This window comes from Osmerus eperlanus, chromosome 13 (genome assembly GCF_963692335.1).
Source record: "Osmerus eperlanus chromosome 13, fOsmEpe2.1, whole genome shotgun sequence".
NCBI classification, from domain to species: Eukaryota; Metazoa; Chordata; class Actinopteri; order Osmeriformes; family Osmeridae; genus Osmerus; species Osmerus eperlanus.
Window position 1 is genome coordinate 2,572,157 of NC_085030.1, and position 22,768 is coordinate 2,594,924.

The following is a 22,768-nucleotide window of genomic DNA, read 5'->3' on the forward strand; positions in this document are numbered from 1 at the left end:
ACCTATTCAAGGATAGAAATGTAAACTGTCTCATTGTTTCTCCTTCATTGTAAGTCATGCATATCGTGTAACTACCTGCTAATAATGCATTTGAAGGATAAGCAAATACACCAGTACTGTAGCATAGGGGTTGGTTCTTGTCATCCTTTATAGCAGACAATCATTCATCTCCTCCCTTGGCATCACTGACGCCAAGGGAGGAATGCAGCCATGCATAGTAACCAACAGTCAGATCGATACACACACACATAGGACAGGTGCACAAGGAGGAAAACCAGACTTAAGACAGAAGGATGGGGCATGCGTTGGTCCATCGTGTTATAGTAGTAAAGATGCATGTATGGAGCAGGTCTTTGCGGAGGGACATACACACACACCGTGTGCTTTCTTACATTGCCCTTCTCTTTGAGGGCGTTGGCTAAATTACAATAGGCATCTGGGAAGTGCGGCTGCAGTTCAATGGCTCGGCGGTACGTGTCGATGGCCAGGTCGATCAAGCCCTGCTCGTAGTACACACATGCCAAGTTGCCGTGGACAACAGCATGGTTGGGACTCAGGCTTAGGGCACGAAGGTAGCCCGCTACAGCTCTAGAAGAGACAAGAAAACAGAGAAGTCAGCGGGAAACAAGATTTTTTTGAAGAATTTAGACAAGGCTCAAAAACTACTTTTCTTTCTTAGGGTTAAAGAAGCCTTAGGTGTTCGAGTAATAGAACCTTGAACACAATGAAATAAGTTTTTACTTCCACCTGAATTTTGTTTTGCATACAGATGCCTGCAGATGACTAGAACTGGGAGCTATTAGCTGGAAAACACACACAGTTTTGCAAAAGTGCCTTTTGGATACTTCAAAAGTACCCTAGGTAACCATGGCCAAATACTTTATCCATACTAGGATAAAAAGGTACTACATTTGACAATTGTGGGTTCTAATGAAAGGTGATACTTAGACTTATCATATCCAGATCCACCATTAGTATTCCTGACACAGTGACTGAAGCATAAACACAGAGTGCTTTATCCGATTCATCAGTATTTATTTCAGTAATTTATGTACTTGAGTTGGATGTACTTTTATGTGTATTATAATTGGGTGTGCTCAAGCCTTCGGCATTGTTCTCTCTCATATCTTTATTATTGTTTCTTTTCCCACCCTTAAGGATCACTCAATATTTGGACTATATAGACAATGTCAGTGTCAAAAGATTTGTCTTGGTAGTGATTGCGTTGCTTGTATTTTTATTTACGTTCCGTTGCATGGTTTAAGTTGAAATACGGTGGCTAACTTGCTAGCCAGTCACTGACGTCACTAACGTCACAAAAACACGTGACTACCTGTAGCAGAACATTAGTTTAGCAGCTCGTTAACGTCTGGGAGATAGCTAGGCTAACTATAGCTTTACTGCAAGGCAGCTGCAGAAACGCCACAAGCAAAAAGGCCAGGGTGATAACTATTTACTAATTTTACTTTGTGATATGAAACACAATTGGGAAGTGTAATGTAAAATATGAGCTGATATTATTAAGGAAGTACATGTACTTTCGGAAACATCTACTATTTCAAATTCACTGAAGCATTAGCATCATGACATTTGTTGGTGAAATTATCATTAGGCCTACCTGTGGTTTCAAACCAGTGTAGCTCACTGCAACACTGTACGCGAGACACACTAGAAAGAAAAACAACTCCACAGCTGTTTAGGAAGCCAAACGGCGACAGTACATGTTCGGCACTCCCCTTACTTAAATAAAGTCTTTCAATAGGTATAACTATCTGACTACTAGCCTGAACTTCATTGCAACAGCCTAAACTTTGTCAATTTGTTCATAAAAAAATAATTCAGCCTAAACCGTACAACGGAACGTTAAATCGAATTCAAGCAACGCAAAAGTCACGATTTACCGGGGTCAGCTTCTCCACGCAGGGCTCTAAACTGAGACCAAATGGTCGCATTTTGCGTTGTTACTGACAATGATCGCTACCGGTGAACTTTTTTTGAATGAGCGATTTCCTCCTAAATAAATGTCAAGCTTATTTACGTTTTTGGGGGCATATTTTCAGTTAGCAGATGGTACTGTTTGAATCGAGGTTCCATCTGAGATAGGCCTACTGCCGGTGACAACTTCGTTGTTAGAATAAGCTTCAAACGGGGTTCTTTATTAATGAATGAGTGCAATATGAGTAGGCTAAATGCCTGAAAATATCACGAGAAGGGGAAAAAGGACGTTAAAGTCATAGAGATTAGGACCATTTTTACACCGGCAATCGATGCAAGCAAGCACACCCTACAATTTCCCAGGAAATTGTACCCTCTCTAGTTTCTACTTTGTATTTCAGAAAATTTATGAGGAGTAATAATATTAATCCTAACAACAACAACCTTCATCCCAAGTCTCGTGCTTTCATGTCGAGTGCAAATATTTTGTTTTCCTAATCCATTTTTCCATGATTCGAGATCCAAAAGTGTCAACAGTGACCAAAACTACGCTGTTTACCTTTTGCGCACAGGCGCACAAAACCTGTGGCAATTGTCAGCGAGCTGTACGCACAGACTTTTAAGTTGAAGGTTTGAAACTTCCATAATATAAAAATGGCATTTGAAACGCGTTTTGTCATAGCCAATATTTGGGGCGTTTTATTATCCAAGTAATAGTAGGCTATCTTGTCTTGTAATCTGCAGGCAAATAAAACACGGTTCTCATCAATACTGGACAGTACGGAAGCGTTGCTGGCTGCAGTGACTCTTCCTAAATTTAAGCTGCGCTGGGTGAAAGAGGAGAGCAAAAAAGATCATATCAAGACCGTGCTTATTGCCGAGGTTCGCTCACTCTGCGCTGATCAAGACAGTGCGCGTCCACTGCCAGCGCAGAGCAGTGTGGCCACTGTTACGGGCACCACCGCCAGAAACAGTGAGAGATTTTTTTGATTTCGAGGTGGACACCACAGACAGTTTCACAGCGGACACAGAGGTCACAGACTATTTGAAGTCATCTCCAGAGATGCAATCGCTTAACACGTTCCCCAGGATCAAGCAAATATGCTTGAAGTATAATACTTTAACTCCATCCAGTGCGCCTGTGGAGAGGCTTTTTAGCCTAGGGGGTCTCTTCCTTACTCCTAAGAGAAACAGACTCTCAGACGTTTCGAGAGATTACTCCTCCTGAGGTTCAATCATCATTTTCGATAAAATAGTGCAAACAAAATAACGAAAATAGGCATTTGCTTTTGAAAAATATAATTGAGCCTAAACTACAAAAGTGATGTGTGACGTTTTTCTAAATAAGATGGGTAACGTGTGTACATGGCTACATTGTTTTTGACTGTTAACTGTAGGCTGAATAAGCCTGGCCTAAAAATGTGAATGCACCTTCATGACAAACTCTTGATTAAAGATTATCGTCTCAATCGAGCCAAAAAAACCCGAAAACTAATTATATCTCTCAAATGTGTTATATTAGCCCAATTGTTTCATTGTAGTCTTGAATTTAAATTCCTTAATTGCATAGGATGGCAGAGATGTTTATTGGCTGTGGTGCAGAACTTACATGTTGCCTACAGTCCTCCTTTTGAGTGTGTGTTTCACAGTTTACGATACTACAGCTGTTGTTGTTTTTGGGTGTGCTCACGCCTTCGGCGAGCACAACCATTGTTCTCTCACATATATATTTATTTGTATTGTTTATTTTTCGCCCCCCTAAGGATCAGTCAATATTTGGAGTACATAGACAACGCCTGTGTCAAAATGTTCGTCTTGGTCTCGATTGCGTTGCTTGTATTTTTATTTACGTTCCGTTGCACGGTTTAGGAGGTTACAACGTTTTTGTGGCAAAAAGTGCCTTTAGTCAACGAAGGGTACTCAGTGCTAGCTACGTCACCACGTCAGCACACTTTGGCAACGACGCATAGATTGATGTGCAGTTGCACAGTGAGTATCGTGCTGTGGTGTACTAGCAGCACATGTACATTTAAGCAAATCAAGACCTGCATGTACAGTAAGTAATGTCACATTAAATAATGTATTTAAACTCAAGCTTGTGTGGTGCGTCGCTGTCTTCAATGCCACAGCCTAAACTTTGTCAAAGGAAACATTCTAATTTCTGGCGCTTTCAAACAATCCCCTCAGTGACGTTTGGCTAGCAACAGCAGCTAGCTTGCTCGTAGCAAACTTCTTTTGAATTAGCCATTTCCCCCTAAATTAATGTCAAACTTGTTTACATTTTTGGGGGCATATTTTCAGTTAGCAGACGGTACTGTTTGAATTGCGATTCCATCTGAACTACTGCCGGTGACAACGTTGTTACAGTAGCTTGTTTCAAAGCGGGTTCTTGAGTAGGCTAAATGCTTGAAAATATCACTAGATGGGAAAAACTTAAGGGGACGAACCCACCTGCAACCGACGCAAGCGAGCACACCCTACAATTTCCCCAGAAATTGTACCCTCTCTAGTTTTTCATTGTTCTCTGCAATGGAAGTCTATAGATATAGGCTGTTTAATACGCCTGGCCTGAAAATGTGGAGGCACTTGCATTACTCAATAGATCATTTAATGAAGAGTTGGATCTTAATTGAGCTTAAACTACAATATCTTGGGTTATATTTGAACCAAAATAATTATTTTTAGGTCAATTCATTTTTCAGTCGTTTTGAATTTCATTTTCTCAATTGTTGTTTTTGGCTGTGATGGGTATTAGCGATGGTTCATGAACAGAAAGTGCATGATGCAGTGTGGCTAAAATCTTTCTTTTGGTAAGTATGTTTTATCAGTGCACAAGGCTAGCTGTGTTGTTTTTGTTTTCATTGTTCACTGCAATGGGGATGTTCAATAAGCCTGGAATTTTTTGATTAAAGAGTTTCTTGATTCAAGACCTTTGTGTTATTGCTGAGGTCAACCTATTAAATGTCCCTTTTGAGCATAAGATTGACCATGGTGAGTTGTCTTTGAAATAAGACTTTTCTTAATGTAACGCAAAAGTAACGTAACGCCTTACTCTCAACTGCAAGTAATTAAGTAACGTAACTAGTTACTGTACAAGAAATGTAACTAGTAACTGTAATTAGTTACTTTTAAAAGTAATGTTACCCAACACTGTTGAGGGGGTACAATTTCTGGGGAAATTGTGAGGTGTGCTTGTGTCCGTTGCAGATGGGTCATTTACACTTCAAAATGAAACAGGGTTCTCTTTTTTCCCTTTAGTGCAAGAGGAAATGGTCAGATAGTTGAAACTGTTGGATCAAAACAAAGAAATTGGGCAATCCTATGCAAAAATGGTCCTAACCTATATTATGACTTAAGGCCTTTGCACACTGAAAAAATAAACACAATCTCATGTTAAGTGAATTTCGCTTACACACGGCCTCCTAAATTTTCGTCTGTCAAAAAGTTCGGATCGGGTTAGATTTTCTGCGTTTTTCGCATCCATAGCCAGCATTTTGAGAGTTTTTTTGGGCAATTCAGAGCCAAAACGCTTCTAGTGATATGTTTAAGCATGTACTCATCATTTCATTAATAAAGAACCCCCTTTGAAACAAGAAACTTCTAACAACGTTTTCACTGGCAGTATCTTTGCTGGAATCACGATTCAAACTGTACCACCTATAAACTGAATATGCCACCACAAAAAAAAGAAAGAAATGTATTTCTGGAAAACTGGCTAATATAACAAGTTTACTGTGACTAGTCATCATTGTGTCAGTAACAACGTCCCTGTCTGAAGACTAGGGGGTCATGTGACCGGCTATACGCACTGAAAGTAGGGAAAACTGCCTTGCACTAATCCACACCATTCGGATATTCAATGGCATTGAATGCTCTACAGGACTTATGATCATCATTTGATACCCCTCATGGTTAATTGCTTTAATAATCCATCAGTCCTACCAAAATACTAGCTCAACAAAGCAAATACAGCGAAAACAAAGCTGATGAAGTATTAGCAAACTGGTTGGTAGCTAATACTGTAGTTGTAGCTACAGTGGGGAAAACAAGTATTTAGTCAGCCACCAATTGTGCAAGTTCTCCGACTTAAAAAGATGAGGCCTGTAATTTTCATCATAGGTACACTTCAACTGAGACAAAAATCAGTCTGGTTTTTAAAATCAGTCTGGTTTTTAAAGAATTTATTTGCAAATTATGGTGGAAAATACGTATCTGGTCAATAACAAAAGTTAATCTCAATACTTTGTCATATACCCGTTGTTGGCAATGTCAGAGGTCAAACATTTTCTGTAAGTCTCCACAAGGTTTTTACACACTGTTGCTGGTAGTTTGGCCCATTCCTCCATGCAGATATTCTCTAGAGCAGTGATGTTTTGGGGCTGTCGCTGGGCAACACAGATTTTCAACTCCCTCCAAAGATTTTCTATGGGGTTAAGATCTGGAGACTGGCTAGGCCACTCCAGGACCTTGAAATGCTTCTTACAAAGCCACTCCTTCGTTGCCCGGGCGGTGTGTTTGGGATAATTGTCATGCTGAAAGACCCAGCCACGTGTCATCTTCAATGCCCTTGCTGATGGAAGATTTTCACTCAAAATCTCACGATACATGGCCCCATTCATTCTTTCCTTTACACGGATCAGTCGTCCTGGTCCCTTTGCAGAAAAACAGCCCCAAAGCATGATGTTTCCACCCCCATGCTTCACAGTAGGTATGGTGTTCTTTGGATGCAACTCAGCATTCTTTCTCCTCCAAACACGACGAGTTCAGTTGTTACCAAAAAGTTCAATTTTGGTTTTATCTGACCATATAACATTCTCCCAATCCTCTTCTGGATCATCCAAATGCTCTCTAGCAAACTTCAGACGGGCCCGGACATGTACTGGCTGATGGTAGCCTTTGTTACTTTGGTCCCAGCTCTCTCATTCACTTGATCCCCCCGTGTGGTTTTGGGATTTTTGCTCACCTTTCTTGTGATCATTTTGACCCCACAGGGTGAGATCTCGCGTGGAACCCCAGATCGAGGAAGATTATCAGTGGTCTTGTATGTCTTCCATTTTCTAATTATTGCTCCCCCAGTTGATTTCTTCACACCAAGCTGCTTACCTATTGCAGATTGAGTCTTCCCAACCTGGTGCAGGTCTACAATTTTGTTTCTGGTGTCCTTTGACAGCTCTTTGGTTTTGGCCATAGTGGAGTTTGGAGTCTGACAGTTTGAGGTTGTGGAGAGGTGTCTTTTATACTGATAACGAAACAGGTGCCATTAATACAGGTAACGAGTGGAGGACAGAGGAGCCTCTTAAAGAAGAAGTTACAGGTCTGTGAGAGACAGAAATCTTGCTTTTTTGTAGGTGACCATATACTTATTTTCCACCAGAATTTGTACATAAATTCTTTAAAAATTTAAAGAATTAAGAACGTTTTTCTCATTTTGTCTCTCATAGTTGAAGTGTACCTATGATGAAAATGACAGGCCTCTCTCATCTTTTTATGTGGGAGAATTTGCACAATTGCTGACTGACTAAATACTTTTTTGCCCCACTGTACCTAGCTGGTAGCTGGTACATACGGTGCTGTGGATAACTGGATTATCTGCTACAGAAGAGTACATCCAAGCAGGAATTATGTACCATTTTCCTCACCTGGAGAAGCCGGCTGTGCTCCATTTTTGTTCTTATATTCAGAACTGACCCCCGGACTGGTAATTTACGCTCACCTGGACGATGCCGATTGTAATAGTAGTGCTCCTCTCCATGCCGGGGATAGGTAGAGACTCGGCTAAGCACAAGTAGTAATATACTAATGACGTGTGTGGGACTGCTAACCAGAAGAACCTAGGGGAACCCACTTCTATTTTCCCCAGGGTTGTAGAGATATGCGAGCCGAGTGTTGATATCACAGAAATGCATATCAAGCTACTTAACTAGAGCTACATATGAGACATTATCACCTTGGCCTGTGCGTGTGGCCTTGTAGTTCTCCCGGAAGCTAGCTAACAAAAAGACGGACCGATATCTGTGAAAGAAACAGGGCGACACCACGGATGTAGCCAGCTATGTTTCCTGCGATAACACCATCCAGGGCTGTATTTTTGTTTGTCAACTCTAACTAGTTACGCAAGTAGAAAAACGACTTAAGACTTGTCGTTCACCTCTGACTTTGCACTTACAAGCACAACATCTTATCCTAGTGAGCTTGGGAATTGCCTGCGTTCTGAATCAGTTTCTCCTGTGGCAAGCATGGTCATATTTGGTCCAAGTTCAAACAGTTGTAATTTAGTAATTCTTTGACATATCAAGGTGAACTTCAGAGTGATGCCATCATGAAGCCTCTTCAGTTTGAAAAAACATCTGTCAGAATGACATTTGATTTATTGACACATGATATTTAGGCAATGTGGACATTTACATAAATACACCCATTTCAGTCATTTTTTATTGTATTCACTTTCCTAAATAAATGGAAAGATATCCATTCTACACATCTCTACGAAATTTCCTGTCAATTGCAGCTACGTTTCAAGAGAAAATTAATTTAGGTTTTCCCAAATTGTCCCCGTAAAGCAAAATCCATCATGGCAGACCTTACGTACGTGTCCACTACAGGTTTTTTTTAACGCTCGGCAACGCTTGACTTCCCACAGTTCACCACGCTCGGGGGCGTGATTGACAAGTTGTAGTCATGGCCAAGCGTGAAGACTTGGGTCCATGTACTCACAATATCGATCAAAATACCACTTTAACACAACATTTGTGTAAAAATACACAATATTCTACTAGTGCAAGATTACAGTAGACTACATATTACGCCACCGGTCACTCAACCAGTCGTGTGTCAGCTGGGCTAGCGAGTGTCAGCGAGCTAGCAGTGGCACAGAACAGTCACGTTGCCGATGTTGTCAGTGTCCCTGGTGTGTTTTTATACTTTTAAATTCAGTCTTGTCACACTTAGGGCTGGGCGGTATGACAGTATATACAGTGCAACGGTAGAAATGTGTCTACCGGGAGAGATTTGGCTATACCGTTTCAACCGCGGTATACTTCGTGTATTTTTTATTTTTTGGGGGTTTAAATTATGTATTTCATACATTCTTATTAGGCATATATGCCATAACCCCCCACCCCCCTACTCACATAAGAAATATTCATATAACAAATGTATACTCTTATTTTGAAAACAAATTCACACAGTAGTTGCATGTTGTTGCCCTGCAGCAGAGAAGACGATAACTGCAGCAGGTAGGTTGGGCAAAAAAGGCTTGCATCCAAAGTCTTAACAAATTTGTGATATTTTGGTATTACATGTGTCAATTAAATGTCTGGTTGTTGTATTGTATATAAGCAATCATATAAATCGCATTCTTGTGATATTTGGAATTTGATTTTTATTTTATTTGCTATTTTCGTTTGACATTGAAGCACATTTGCGTTGGTCTGACGGAATTTTCGATGTGGAGTGTATTTTGTCTAAGCGGACCACATTCATGCCGATGATAATTAATTATATATTTGATGACCCATTCTGCAGGTTTGCTGTTCAAGTTTTATGTCTTGTGCTGTAAAATTATTGTTGTAAAATTACACTGGTGGCGTTGCTAGCATTCTTGAGTGAGGTCATGCAGGGAAATATCAAACTGAGGCTTTAACGTAACGACCGAGCTTTAACGAGGTTGATACGCCAAAACCGAAGTTAGATATGGATAGTAAAACTCGCTTTCGCTCATTTAGAAATTTTCGTCAGAGGGCATTACTGATCCGTATTGAGCTGGGAGTAGGTCACCACGTGGATAGCATGACTGCGCATCAGCCAATCGGAACGCTCGTACTGTTGTTGCCTTTAAATAATAGTATTCAACTAGAGAGGGTACAATTTCTGGGGAAATTGTAGGGTGTGCTTGCTTGCGTCGGTTGCACAGGGGTCCGTTTTTGAATGACATTTTTACAACTGATTTCTGTATATTTTATATGAAAATGCATAGTTATTATTTATAAAGATTAAATAGATTTAAAAAAAACAGACAAAAATGCTGCTCATTTACAACTGAAAATACGAGTGAAGTGTAGAATGAAATAGATGTCTTCTCATTCCCCCTGCAAGAGGCAGCCTCATCGTTGAATCAAAACGAATACATTTGGCAGACCGGTGTAAAAATTGACCTAATCTCTATGACTTAAACGTCATTTTAAGTTTTTCCCTTCTCGTGATATTTTCAGGCATGTAGCCTACTCATTGCATTCATTCATTATTATAATACGGGTGGTTGAAATCAAGCATTCTGATTGGTTGAGAGTGAGTCACGGGGTGTGCTTTATTGAGCATAAAGTACTGTACGGTGTACAGGTGTTTACAGTACGCCTGTTTACATTTGCCTTAAAATGGAGCGTTCCATATTAGTGCGCACTCAAAATAACGGTTACATTTTTGGTTGTCATTGGTCATTTTCGTTGTCACTTGGTTGTCGTTGTCATTTCAAGATTAACAGTAAGCAAACATGTTTCATGTTAACTTCGATCTTTTGGGGGGAAGAACTTTTGATGAGTGGTTAGCCGAAGATGAGAGAGCAAGAGTGGTCGAAAGCGATGTCATCAGAGACGAAGGGGACATGAGAAACGTTTTCCATGGATGCACAATTAGTGGAAATATCCAAATCAATATAAGCAAACCGTAACATGTTTAGACCTAATGTTTAAAATAAATATTATTTTATTGAAAGTGTCCCATTGTCATTGTTGTTATTTTAAAGGCAGCTTTTATGAAATGAGCAAAGTCAATTGCGAGATCTAGCTAGCTAGCTAGGCTAACAAACGTGAAGTTCACAATGCTGTTTGTCCGTTGCATAGCAACAGCCACTGTTTACAGGGACTATTTTCTCTCGGCTACTGAAATGCGATACACAATGTTTGTTGTCTATAACTATTTTGTGCTGAAAGGCAGCTTACTATTTATTTACTATTTATAATTTCGCTGGCAACCGTATTATAAAAGCAATAAGGTACTCGAGCGTCGGGCCTAACAACACCCTTGAACACGTACTTTATTGGCGATAAAGTACTGCCTCTCGTACCTTATTGCTTAAATAAAGAACCCCCTTTGAAGATTATTCTATGACGTTACCCGGCAGTAGAAGATGGAATCGCGATTCAAACAGTACCATCTGCTAACTGAAAATATGCCCCCCAAAACGTAAATAAGCTTGACATTTATTTAGTGGAAAATCGCTCATTCATAAAAAGCTCACTGGTAGCGACCATTGTCAGTAACAACGCAAAATGCGATATAGCCCTGTGTGGAGAAGCTGCCCCGGTAAATTGTACTACTACGGTACAGTACTAGTAGACTACTGCTGTGTTCGTCTTGGTAGCGATTGTGTTGGTTGAATTGGATTTAACGTTCCGTTGTATGGTTTAGGCTGAAATTAATTATTTTCATGAACAGATTGACAACGTTTAGGCTGTGGCAATGAAGTTCAGGTTAGTAGTTAGCTAGACTTTTGATTTAAGTAAGGAGAGTGCCGAACATGTTCTGTCGCCGTTTGACTTCCTAAACAGCTGTGTACTGTAGATGTTTTTGTAGTGTGTCTCGCGTAAGCTACAGCGTTGCAGTTAGCTACACTGGTTTGAAACCACAGGTAATGGTAATTTCACCAACAAATCGTTTACTAATGTCAGAATAAATCCTACAACGAAAATGTATATGTGAGGAATGTGTATTTTAACGATTGAAAACAGATACATCATAGACCACTGTAGTATGTGTTGCCCGGGCAACACATGCTATAATATCATGATGCTAATACTTCAGTGAAATAGTAGACTACTGTTTCCGAAAGTAGATGTACTTCCTTAATAATATCAGCTTATATTGTAGTTACATTACACATCACAATTGTGTGTCATATCACAAAGTAAAATTAGTAAATAGTTATCACCCTGGCCTCTGTGCTTGTGGCGTTTCTGCAGCTGCCTTGCAGTAAAGCTATAGTTAGCCTAGCTATCCCCCAAGTTAACAGATACGAAACGAATGTTCTGCCAAAGGTAGTCACACTTGTTTTCGTGACGTTAGTGACGTAGTGACGTTAGTAACGTCAGTGACTGTGGCTAGCAAATTAGCCACCGTTAGCTTCACTTTTCGCCACAAAAACTTAACTTAAACCATGCAACGGAACGTAAATCCCAATAGAAGCAACTCAATCGCTACCAAGACGAAACTTTTGACACCTAGGTTGTCTAGGTAGGCCAAATATTGACTGAGTTATAGGGGGGCAAAAAGAAATAAAAAATAAAATAATAATAATAATAATATATATGTGAGAGAACAAAGGTTGTGCTCTCGCCGAAGGCTTGAGCACACCCAATTACTATACCGTGATATATACCGTAACCGTGATATAAAATTACTCATACCGTGATAGAAGATTTTGGCCATATCGCCCATCCCTAGTCACATTACGTAACTTTGTTCTGAACAGGACTGGGTGTTTGTCCTCCATCTTGAAATTGTAAAATCTAGCTAGAAATGTTTACCATGACCAACGGTTGCTTTGTTACAAGAAACCAATCAGATTGGCCAACGCTAGCGTTTAACGCTCCTCATTCATATCAAGTTGAGAAATTTCAACTCGCAACACTCCGCGCCTCTCGCCTTCCCACAATGCTCTACGTGAGCGTCAACGCCCGGTTTCATTGAATATGAATTGTAAGCCGACGCGCCGCACTGCCCGCTCCGCTGTACTGGACACGCACCGTTATTGGTCCTTGAGGCTTTTTTGTTCCCCATGGGAAATGAGGCATGTCTACCAATTTTCAGACATTTTGGACTGGGAACATCTACAGTCTACGGGATGGGAACAGCCATCCCTCGTGCAACACTGGGTCACTGACCATACCATGGTCCATCTGATTCCTGCATACAGGCAGAAATTAAAGCTCTGTAAACCTGTTGTGAGGACATCAAAACAGTGGACCAGTGAGGCTATGTTCACGACTGCTACCAATTGTCTGGATGAACTCACAGAGGCTGTGACATCATACATCATCTTCTGTGAGGACTGCTGTATTCCAACACACATCAGAGTGAACTTAAACAACGACAAGCCCTGGTTCTCAGCAGAGCTCATGAATGAGGAGCGTTAAACGCTAGCGTTGGCCAATCTGAAGGTTGAGGTCAGAGAAGGAAGAAGCATTTAGGAGTGGGGATAGAGACAGATTCAAGGAGTCGAAGAACAGGTTTAGCAAGGCGGGAGAGACTGAAGCGCCAGTTCTCTGCTAACGACTCTGCTTCTGTCTGGAGGGCTCAGGCAGATTACCAACTACAAGCCCAGAGCCCCCCACTCCACTAACGACTCCCGCCTGGCCAACGACCTGAATGAGTTCTACTGTAGATTTGAAAGACAATTGGACAGTCCTGAACTACCCCATCCCACCCATGAGGCCTCTTCCCTCACCCCCTCTACAGTGACAACTCTCTCCATTCAGGAGGGTGAAGTTAACAGACTTTTCAAGAGGCAGAACACCCGCAAAGCAGCTGGGCCGGACTCTGTCTCTCCTGCCACCCTCAAGCACTGCGCTGACCAGCTGTCTCCGGTGATCACCTACATCTTTAACACCTCCCTGGAGACATGCCATGTGCCAGCCTGTCTCAAGTCCTCCACCATCATCCCTGTGCCCAAAAAGCCAAGGCCAACAGGACTCAATGACTACAGACCCGTCGCCCCGTTAGACCTCTGTGGTAATTAAGTATTTGAGCGCCTTCTGCTGGCACACCTCAAATCCACCACAGACCCTGTGATCCTGGACCCACTGCAGTTTGCCTACAGATCTATGGATGACGCTGTTAACATGTCCCTCCACTTCACCCTACAGCACCTGGACTCCCCAGCATCCTATGCCAGGATCCTGTTTGTGGACTTCAGCTCTGCCTTCAACACCATCATCCCCGCCCTGCTTCAGGACAAGCTCTCCCAGCTGAACGTGCCCGACTCCACCTGCAGGTGGATCACAGACTTCCTGTCTGACAGGAAGCAGTGAGTTAAGCTGGGAACACAAGTCTCTGACTCCCGGTCCATCAGCACCAGGGGTCTCATTTATAAAACTGTGCGTAGGATTCTTACTAAAAGTGTACGTACGCCCAAAAGCCTAAAATGGCGTACGCCCCAAAAAAATCTGATTTATAAAACCGTGCGTACGCACACCTGTAAGCAATGTTCCCTTTATAAATCACAGACTACCCACAAGTGTGCATACGTGAATCTGCATTTTACCCCGCCCTGAACACGCCAATTTTTAACCATAAATGGTCAATGCAAAGCACCTCATGAATGCTAATCCAGTATATTAATGACCCTGGCATGCGATTGTTCTTCACGGTGAATCATGGCACATGACAACTTCTCAGACACTGTTAACCTATTGGTGGAGGCCCGAAAACCACATTATTTGGTGGCCGTTGCATCACCAATAAAAAAAAAACAGTGCGAGTGGCGTCAACTGTGCCAGTGATACCGCAAATCGAGATACAATTTGAAAACAAAAGTGTTTGTTATGAACAAGTAGTCTATTGAAGTCTGGACTGATAACGAGGACGTAGAGTGTAGCGATTGCGCAGGATCTTAACGACTGTATTTCCAGTTTTTGACATATGATGATATATGCACAGTATTAAAGAAATATATTTAGTTATACAATGTAATAACTAAATAAGCTTTATAAATGAGACCCCAGATCTCCTCAGGGCAGCGTCCTTTCCCCTCTGCTCGTCTCCCTGTACACCAACAGCTGCACCTCCAGTCATCCGTCTGTTAAACTTATGAAGTTTGCGGACGACACCACCCTCATTGGGCTCATCTCTGACGGGGATGAGTCTGACTACAGGTGGGAAGCTGACAACCTGGTGACCTGGTGTAGCCAGAACAACTTAGAGCTCAATGGTCTTAAGACAGTGGAGATGGTTGTGGACTTCAGGAAGAATACAGCCCCACTCACCCCATCACCCTGTGCGACTCCCCAGTCAACACTGTGGAGTCCTTCCGCTTCCTGGGCACCATCCTCTCCCAGGACCTCAGGTGGGAACTGAACATCAGCTCCCTCACCAAGAAAGCACAACAGAGGATGTACTTCCTACGGCAGCTGATGAAATTGAACCTGCCAAAGACAATGATGGTGCACTTCTACACAGCCATCATTGGGTCCATCCTCACCTCTTCCATAACCATCTGGTACGCTGCTGTCACTGCCAAGGACAAGAGCAGACTGCAGCGTATCATCCGCACTGCTGAGAAGGTGATCGGCTGCAATCTGCCCACCCTCGAGGACCTGCACACCTCGAGGACCCTGAGGCGTGCGAGGAAGATTGTGGCCGACCCCTCCCACCCTGGTCACTCCCTGTTCCAGCTACTCCCCTCTGGCAGAAGGCTGCGGTCCATCAGTACCAAAACCTCACGCCATGAGAACAGTTTCTTTCCATCTGCTACTGGCCTCTTCAACAAGGCCAAGGACTCCCATTGACATTAATTCACTTATTTAACTATTATAAGTCCATCTAATGGCAATTAGAGTATGCACAAGCCACCTTACCTCAGTGCAATCGCGTACTATGTTGACCACTCACGCTGCTCATTCTTATTTTTATATATATATTTTATTTTATATTTAAAATTGTTGTATTCTTAGAAATAGTTAATTTTGTACTTTTACTTCAATTTAAGATTCGTATATGTTTAGTGTTTTGCACCTCCCTGCCACAGTAAATTCCGTGTTTGTATAACATACATGGCGAATAATCCGAATTCTGATACCCACTGTCCTGTAACATCAATGTGCCAAATTTTGACCAATGGGAACATGAGGTATTGTGCCACATACGTTACTAGAAAAAGAATACCAACAAACGCAATAGGCTTCCTCCTGACGGCCGAATCCTAATAATAAATATATGAGAAAAAATATAGTTTTCACCTTGCCAAAGCCAAGCACACCCAATAATAAGAAAAGGTAGGAAACACAATAGGTAGCTTAGCAGCTTCGTTGCTTGGCACCCAATAATAATAATAATAAGAAAAGGTAGACCCCCAATAGGTGGCTTCACAGCTTGGCCCTCAAATAGTGTGGCACAAAACATTATGGAAGAATAATCAAGTTTGGCTACATACTCATGGTTGGCATTGTAATAGGTACATCGCATAGAGTCAACGCTGGCCCTTTCTGACTCACCGGTCAAATATGCGAGCCTCCTTCAGAACATTGCCCAAGTTGATGTAGGCATCAAGGAAGTTGGGATCCAAAGTCACTGCCTATCAATATAAAAAATAAAAATAATAACCTAAGCATTTTCTCTTCCCATTTCAAGTAATTCACTGGAATTGGCATGTAGAATATCTGCTGAAATATCTATACGTTTTAATTCACACCAACCTTTAACATGTCAGAATATTTATATCTAATAATAAAATACAGACCTTTTCAAAATGGTGAATGGCCAGCCAGATCTCTCCCTGGGCATTAAACACACAGCCCAGGTTACTCCAGGCCACTGCAAAGTTGGGCTGCGTCTCAATAGCTTTCAGGTAACAGGCCTTGAGTGGTTTAACAATGGAAAGGTAGAGATAGAGAGTGGAGTGGAAGAGAAGAAACGGAAGTGGGAGGAAGAAAGAGAAGGAGAGGGAGGTAGAAAGAAAAAAGGAAAGGGAAAGTTGTGTTTAAAAAAAAGAAAAAAAAAAAGATTTGAAAAAAGAAAGGAAAATAAAGGGGGTAGAGGAAACAGAATTAATGAATGTTCTCCACTAAAGCAAAAAGTGAGTCTGCAGCATGGGCTGTATGCACTGTATTCTGCCGCGCTAAGCTGCTGTGCTTTTTCCTACGCTGCGCAGATCCAACCAGCACCCATACACAGCCCGCCATTCTGCAGTTCAGGCCTCGTGACTATGCAGTATTTCTTGTCTAATAATGGATCCAAAATACTGTAACCTTGCTAAACCCAACTATTCAAAACCCCATTCATCTGTTAACAAAACCATAATGGGATTGTGCTAGTTGTGTCATCTAAGGACATATCCATCACTCCCAACCTTAAATGGCGGATGCTGTGTGCAGGTGGAGGTCCCTGTAAAGCGAGCGCTTCATCGCCGTGCGGGTGCCCAGATGTGCGTGTCTAACCACGACCACCACTGCTCGCATGCGCCGAACAATCCCACCGCTGCTGGGGGAGAGTGAAGGTCAGCCGCTGCGCTCACGGCCTCTGGCCGGGGAGGGGGGGGGGGGGGTGGCTTCGGTGGCAGACTGAGCCCCCCATAGAAGCCCACTACACCAGACAGGTACACTCCCTGAAACAACCTTGCCTTTCAGGACACTGAAGGGTGGTGAACAAGGGGGGTGGAGATTTGGCACAGGTAGTTGCATCTGTTTGGGATGTGGGCTTGTTGGATAGGTTTGAGTAATATCAGGACAGCCAAAAGTCTTCATGTACTTTTAGGTCAATTAAAGGGAGGGTAACTTTTTCCCAAGAGTATCAAGTAGATGTGAATACTTTTAAGAGTAAATTTGTTCCTTTTTGAGGCGGGGGGCTGTTGGGGGTCTAGGCTGGGAGTGGGTGAAGAGGGGGGCGGTCTGCTGCCAACGGGCCAGGGAAGGTGAAGGGACGGGTGTGTGTGTGTGTGGGGGGGGGGGTGGGGGTGGGGGGGGAAGGTTGAGGCCAGGGAGCTCGCTTGCGCTTGACACTTCTTTCTGGTCGCCTTTTTATGGTCGCTAGAGGGTTTTCGCTGCGCAGCCCCTGCGCTACTGCAGACTCACAGCGCAATATCTGTCGTCACCAACAGATCGCTGCCGCTCCAAACCAAGAAGGAAAAAATAACCAATAAATAAAATCAACAGGAAAAAATAACCAAAGTGTAAGAGTTAGATGGTTCTTACTGTGTTTTGCTTACATTCACCTTTCACGTCAAATGCTTCCAAATTCATTATGCTTTCCTTATTGACTGACTATATAGTTGGCCGTTGTTAAAAATATATACTGTGTTTCTTCTTAATTATTTACATTTTTATTTTATTTGGCTAACTTTGTCGTTTTGCTCTTCAAAGGAAGCCACAAGACAGGAGGAGCTCAGGCAGGGAGTAGTAGTGAAGTGTTTTTTTCTCTTGTTGGCAGTTACAAACCCGTTACCATATTTTCTGAGTGTGTCAGAGAGGTGGCCTCGGCTGGCTGGAAGAGGAGGTGAGGACTGAGGCTGCCCTAGAGTTCCTGTCCGCCAGTCACCTACGCAGGAATACTCTGTCACCCACCTGAAACCTTCTAAATAACAATATCAGTCTTGGAAAAACCAAAAGAGACAAAATAAGAAAACAATAGCGTTAGTATGAGTTTGCAAACACATTTTCCTTTTATCTCTTCATATGGAATTTGTTTAAAGGTCTTCAACAAAAAAAGTCACAGAAAAACACAAAGTATTCTAACTAATTACATGCATGAACTGTTTCTCTTCTTTTTACAAGAAAATAAATACATGTCTAAAAGAGGGACAGGGAGGGGAAGAAAGGCTCTGGTGTGGTTTTACTGATCACTATGGAAGAACTTAATCTTAGGTCCCAACTATTGAGGCAGAGGAGGAGGGAGGCTAATTGGCTTGACCTTTACCAAATGAGCTGATTACAGTGCTTCAGGATGAATCATTGTAGCATCCTCAGAGAAAAAAGGGAAGAAGTAATGATCATTACTTTTTATTTTATTTTTCCCCCCTTTTCCCCAAAAGTTTATTTGTATTTTTATGAATACTTGGCTTTATCCTTATCCTGTCCTGCTTTCTTGTAGTCCTGGCCAATGAAGTAGGGAGAAAAGTCTTGAGATTTAATGATTGGTATCTAGAAGCCTCTTCACAGCTCTGAAATAAAGAGGTCAATGCTTGGTGCTGCGCGTGCATGGTTTCTTTCTGTCTAATCCAGCAGACTGTCGCGGGCGGCAGAGTGCAGAAGGAGAGTTGTCTGCCTGACACAGCTGGGGCCAGCCTCTTGCTCTTAGAGGGAAGGGACTATACCACTACAAACCCACCTTACCAGACATAACTACTTGGGACAATTGTCAAGATTTGGAATACATTTGAGTATAAGCAAGATTTGGGATACATTTTAGAGTAGCTGAACTAAGCTAAAGGGACTTTTTGGAAGATTGAGAGCAGTGAGAGGTCTGTTGGAGCCTTATTTTGGCATAGCTGTGGGGTCAGGAAGACAGCTTTGAGCGCGCACACTCCACCGGTCCTCAGCGAGCGCGCGGGGGGCGGAGCGAATGAGCGCGGGGGCGGGTTGCTCCATGAGCTCCTCCCCACTCCCCCCCCCCTCCAGATAGGATGGCCTGTAACCTCAGTGATTACTCTTCAACTCCAATGTCACCAAACCACAAACGTAAACTTTGAGTTTTAATTCAAAACCCAAGACAAGATCATTACGCTTCAACTAACAATCCAGTATATATTGCATTAGGGTTGGCAAGGGATCAAACATATAAGGTAAAAGACTAGCAAATCTGCAGGGTTTGGATAAGGCCATAAGAGTGGTGGGTTCTTGATTTAACAAAAATGGAGTGTAGTGGATTAGTTAGAGGCCATCTTACCTTTTGCATTGCAAAGATTAACTAAACTTCTCATCAGCTCATTTATCCTAAAAGGCCGAGCCAGCATTTTCCCTCCAAAACCAACTGACCAGGTCTTGTTCATAAACTGAATGTGTTATTACTGCCAAATTTAAGCATACAGCCTTTCTTCCTGTGGAAGGGGGTTTGACCCAGGGGTGGGGGGTCATAGGGTGAGGCAAAAAGCATTAGGACAGAGGGAGTGACTAGGGAGAATGAAGATGTTTGAACTACTATGCCAACAGTGAAAAGGTATGCATAGCTGCCTACAAAGTTATTAACTGAAAAAAGGCAATGGGGGCAGAAGGCTGAAGAGAGGGGGGGAAGAGATACAGTTGTCTCATGGGGGAATATTGATTTTAAAATGGTAAACAAAATCCAAATAAACCAAAGTACAAAGTAAATAAATAAAAATAAAAGGATTACAGTTGGGCAGATGTTGACCTGATGATACATACCTTAGCCTCTTCCAAACGCCCAAGAGCTTTAAGAAGGTTGCCCAAGTCACTACGAACACAGTAGAGATCCTGTGAAACAAGACACACAGCTTTGTTAGATCTCTTAACATGAGATTCAATAGATGAAGTCATAGGTGTAGAAGCCTGCATGGACACTGCATTTATAGGCCAGACTTGAGTAAAATAACTCGATCTCCCTTTCTTCCTCCAACACTTACGGGGTTGTACTGTAGAGCGGACACATAGGCCTGCACTGCTCCCTCCATGTCCCCTGCCGCCACCAAGGCTGCAGCCAAGTTGATGTATCCGTCAATGAAGTCCGGCTTTAACCTCAGAGCATGGCGGTAGTGCTCAATGGCCTCCTGTAGCTGCCCCCTCTCTTTGTACACATTGCCCAGGTTTGAGTAGGCCTCAGCCAGCATGGGGTTCTGCTTGATGGCCAGAGTGCTGAAATGGGCAGACCTGGAAAGGGATGTGGGAGGGCAGAATAGGTCTGTCAGTCATAAGACTGGCTGTTTGAGAGAACAACTGATAAGGAGGCAGAGTGATTATTATTGGCTGGAAATGTGCTTCAGAAAATGTGGTGCGAGAAATAACATTTGGATAACTGTTTCACATTAGAAGACATGTGTGCATTTATGACAGTATTGATAGTGTGTACAACAACATTTTCAAATATGACAATATCACCAGTACAATATGAAATCCCAAACCGGTCATTGTTCATAAAATTAACAGCAAAGCTAGGAACCACCAGGCAGCAGAAATTAGCATCAAATCCAACCACCTGTAAGAAGAAAACTAAGCCACCACCACTGGAAAAGTAGAAGTCGTTATGAAGAAATGAAAATCAAGGACATGGAGGACATCAGGAGAGTATGGAATTCCCAGCGGACGACTGACAGCATCGTAAGTGTGAGTATAAAGGGGAGACCCACAGATGGAGCCTCTCCCTCTTTTTTCAAAGTAAAGGAGAGGGATAATTGGGACCTTTGTTGACAGAGAGGGGGTGCCATCGGCCTCCCCACCTCACCTGTCGAGCCTGCGGCACTGGAAGTGGATAGAGGAGAGGAGTAGCAGCACGCCTGTGTTCTCCGGCTCCTGCCTCCACAGCTGCATGCAGTGGCGCTCTGCTGCCTCAAAGTCCCCAGACTGGTATTCCCGATGCGCCAGCTCGGCTAACCCTTGGAAGGAAAGCATACGTTTGGTCGGTTCTGGAGCACCAACACAACCCAAGGAGGGGGGAAACAACATGTTAGAGATGATGGAAGGCAAAGGAAAGGAGACAAATAATAAATGAGAAAAAAAATGAACATGAAATGGTGCTGATAAAATCGTAATAGGTCATGTAACTTAAGTATAGAAATGCAGACTATTGTAGACCATTTTGGGCCGTGGAAAGAGCATCCAAAACTAGCTAACAGTGTTTATAACATAGCAAATTGCCCAACTCACTATCCAATACCTAGATACGGTATATCATTTCCATGGCGAAATTCATATTTATAGATAGCAGTGGCAGTCCAAATCAACAGTGAGTTGAGTCACAACATTGCGTAACAACTAGCTAGCTTGTTTGTGAGTTGAAAAATTGTTTCCACCAGTAGGGCGGAATGTTGACTAGTGACTGAAAATGACTGGCTTATGGAGTGTGAGGACAGGGGGGTCAAATGATTGGTTATAGGGAGGAAACGAATACAAATGGAACAAAGACATTTAATTTTGGATCCTGGGCTGGCTTAGCTAACGCAGCGATGACAACACATGGCTAGGAAGACAAGGAGCAATCGTAGGTAACTAGCTAGCTAATGCTATCTATCGGACAACACCCTAACATAGTTCCCTAACTACTATATAGTCGTGCCTAACAATTTGTACTCACAACGCAACCCAAGACAACTGCTGCATTTCATATGGTTAGCTATCTAGCCAAACATTGCGTGGTAACAATTCAAAAACAGCAAGCAAACCATCTTTTTTATGCATTGCTTTATTGTCAGCTATGCTACTTACTAAGTAGCTAGTTAGCTGGCCTAAGAAGGAGCAAGTAGTCTAGCTGTGTTGGCTAATATTAGCAATTCAAGTAAATTAGGCACTACTCGACAACTTTCTCAGATCTCCAACATACCTGTGCTATCGGCCACATTTCCCACTGAGCTCGCCATCCCCTCGGCCTTCGAGTCTTGTACGGTGGTCGTCAGTGTGTAATTTGGCAAGGTCCACTTCAGTATACGGGTTTTCGTCAGTCGACGTACAGCTAGCCTATCAGCTAATGACAGCTAACACTAAGTAAGCTATCTTCGTGGACCCAACTTTTGTGTTCACGAGATGTATCTAGCTAACTAACAAAGTAAATCCTGGATCATGCCTTAATCCTGGTAATAATATCTGCCTCGCTGCAAGTACTATGAAATGGTATCGTACAATTAAAGGACAAACATCTGGCGCCAGTTACCTAGCTGTTTTTACATTTCAACACGAGCTCCTGCTATGCTATGAGCTATCCTCGCAACAAAGCAGCGCTCGATTACAGGAAAAAATGGCGAGAGAGGAAGAACGGAATCGGACAGAAAATAGTTCCGAGGAAAATGATTGATTGTTGTATACATGCATAGATAAAACTATGCATGTATACAACATGATAATTTGAGTGCATGTGAGATATAATGGACAATGTAACACTACCTGTTCGTTCAATTGTATATGTATTTGTAGTTGCCAGTGTAGGGATAATATTCTAGATTAGAACATTTACCGTGCGGATGAAG

The 22,768-nt window shown here is 42.5% G+C and overlaps 1 protein-coding gene across 8 annotated transcripts in view; it reads right to left on the bottom strand.

Annotated features, from left to right (window-relative positions):
- The window catches only part of LOC134032024 (UDP-N-acetylglucosamine--peptide N-acetylglucosaminyltransferase 110 kDa subunit), a 57,591-nt gene extending 35,064 nt beyond the window's left edge, over nt 1–22,527 (bottom strand). For 2 of the 8 annotated variants that reach the window (XM_062475791.1, XM_062475788.1), the window contains exons 1-7: nt 22,129–22,527; nt 21,034–21,214; nt 20,219–20,462; nt 20,001–20,069; nt 16,385–16,501; nt 16,140–16,219; nt 378–588 (exon numbers count right to left, since the gene is read on the bottom strand). In XM_062475791.1, coding sequence (XP_062331775.1) covers nt 378–588; nt 16,140–16,219; nt 16,385–16,501; nt 20,001–20,069; nt 20,219–20,462; nt 21,034–21,214; nt 22,129–22,165 — 939 coding nt within the window. In that variant the 5' untranslated portion in view covers nt 22,166–22,527. Of the gene's footprint in view, nt 1–377; nt 589–16,139; nt 16,220–16,384; nt 16,502–18,084; nt 18,641–20,000; nt 20,070–20,218; nt 20,463–21,033; nt 21,215–22,128 lie in introns of those variants that run through there. The other 6 variants (XM_062475794.1, XM_062475792.1, XM_062475790.1 and 3 more) reach the window with 5 other exon arrangements.
- Between the last annotated feature and the right edge of the window lie 241 nt (nt 22,528–22,768).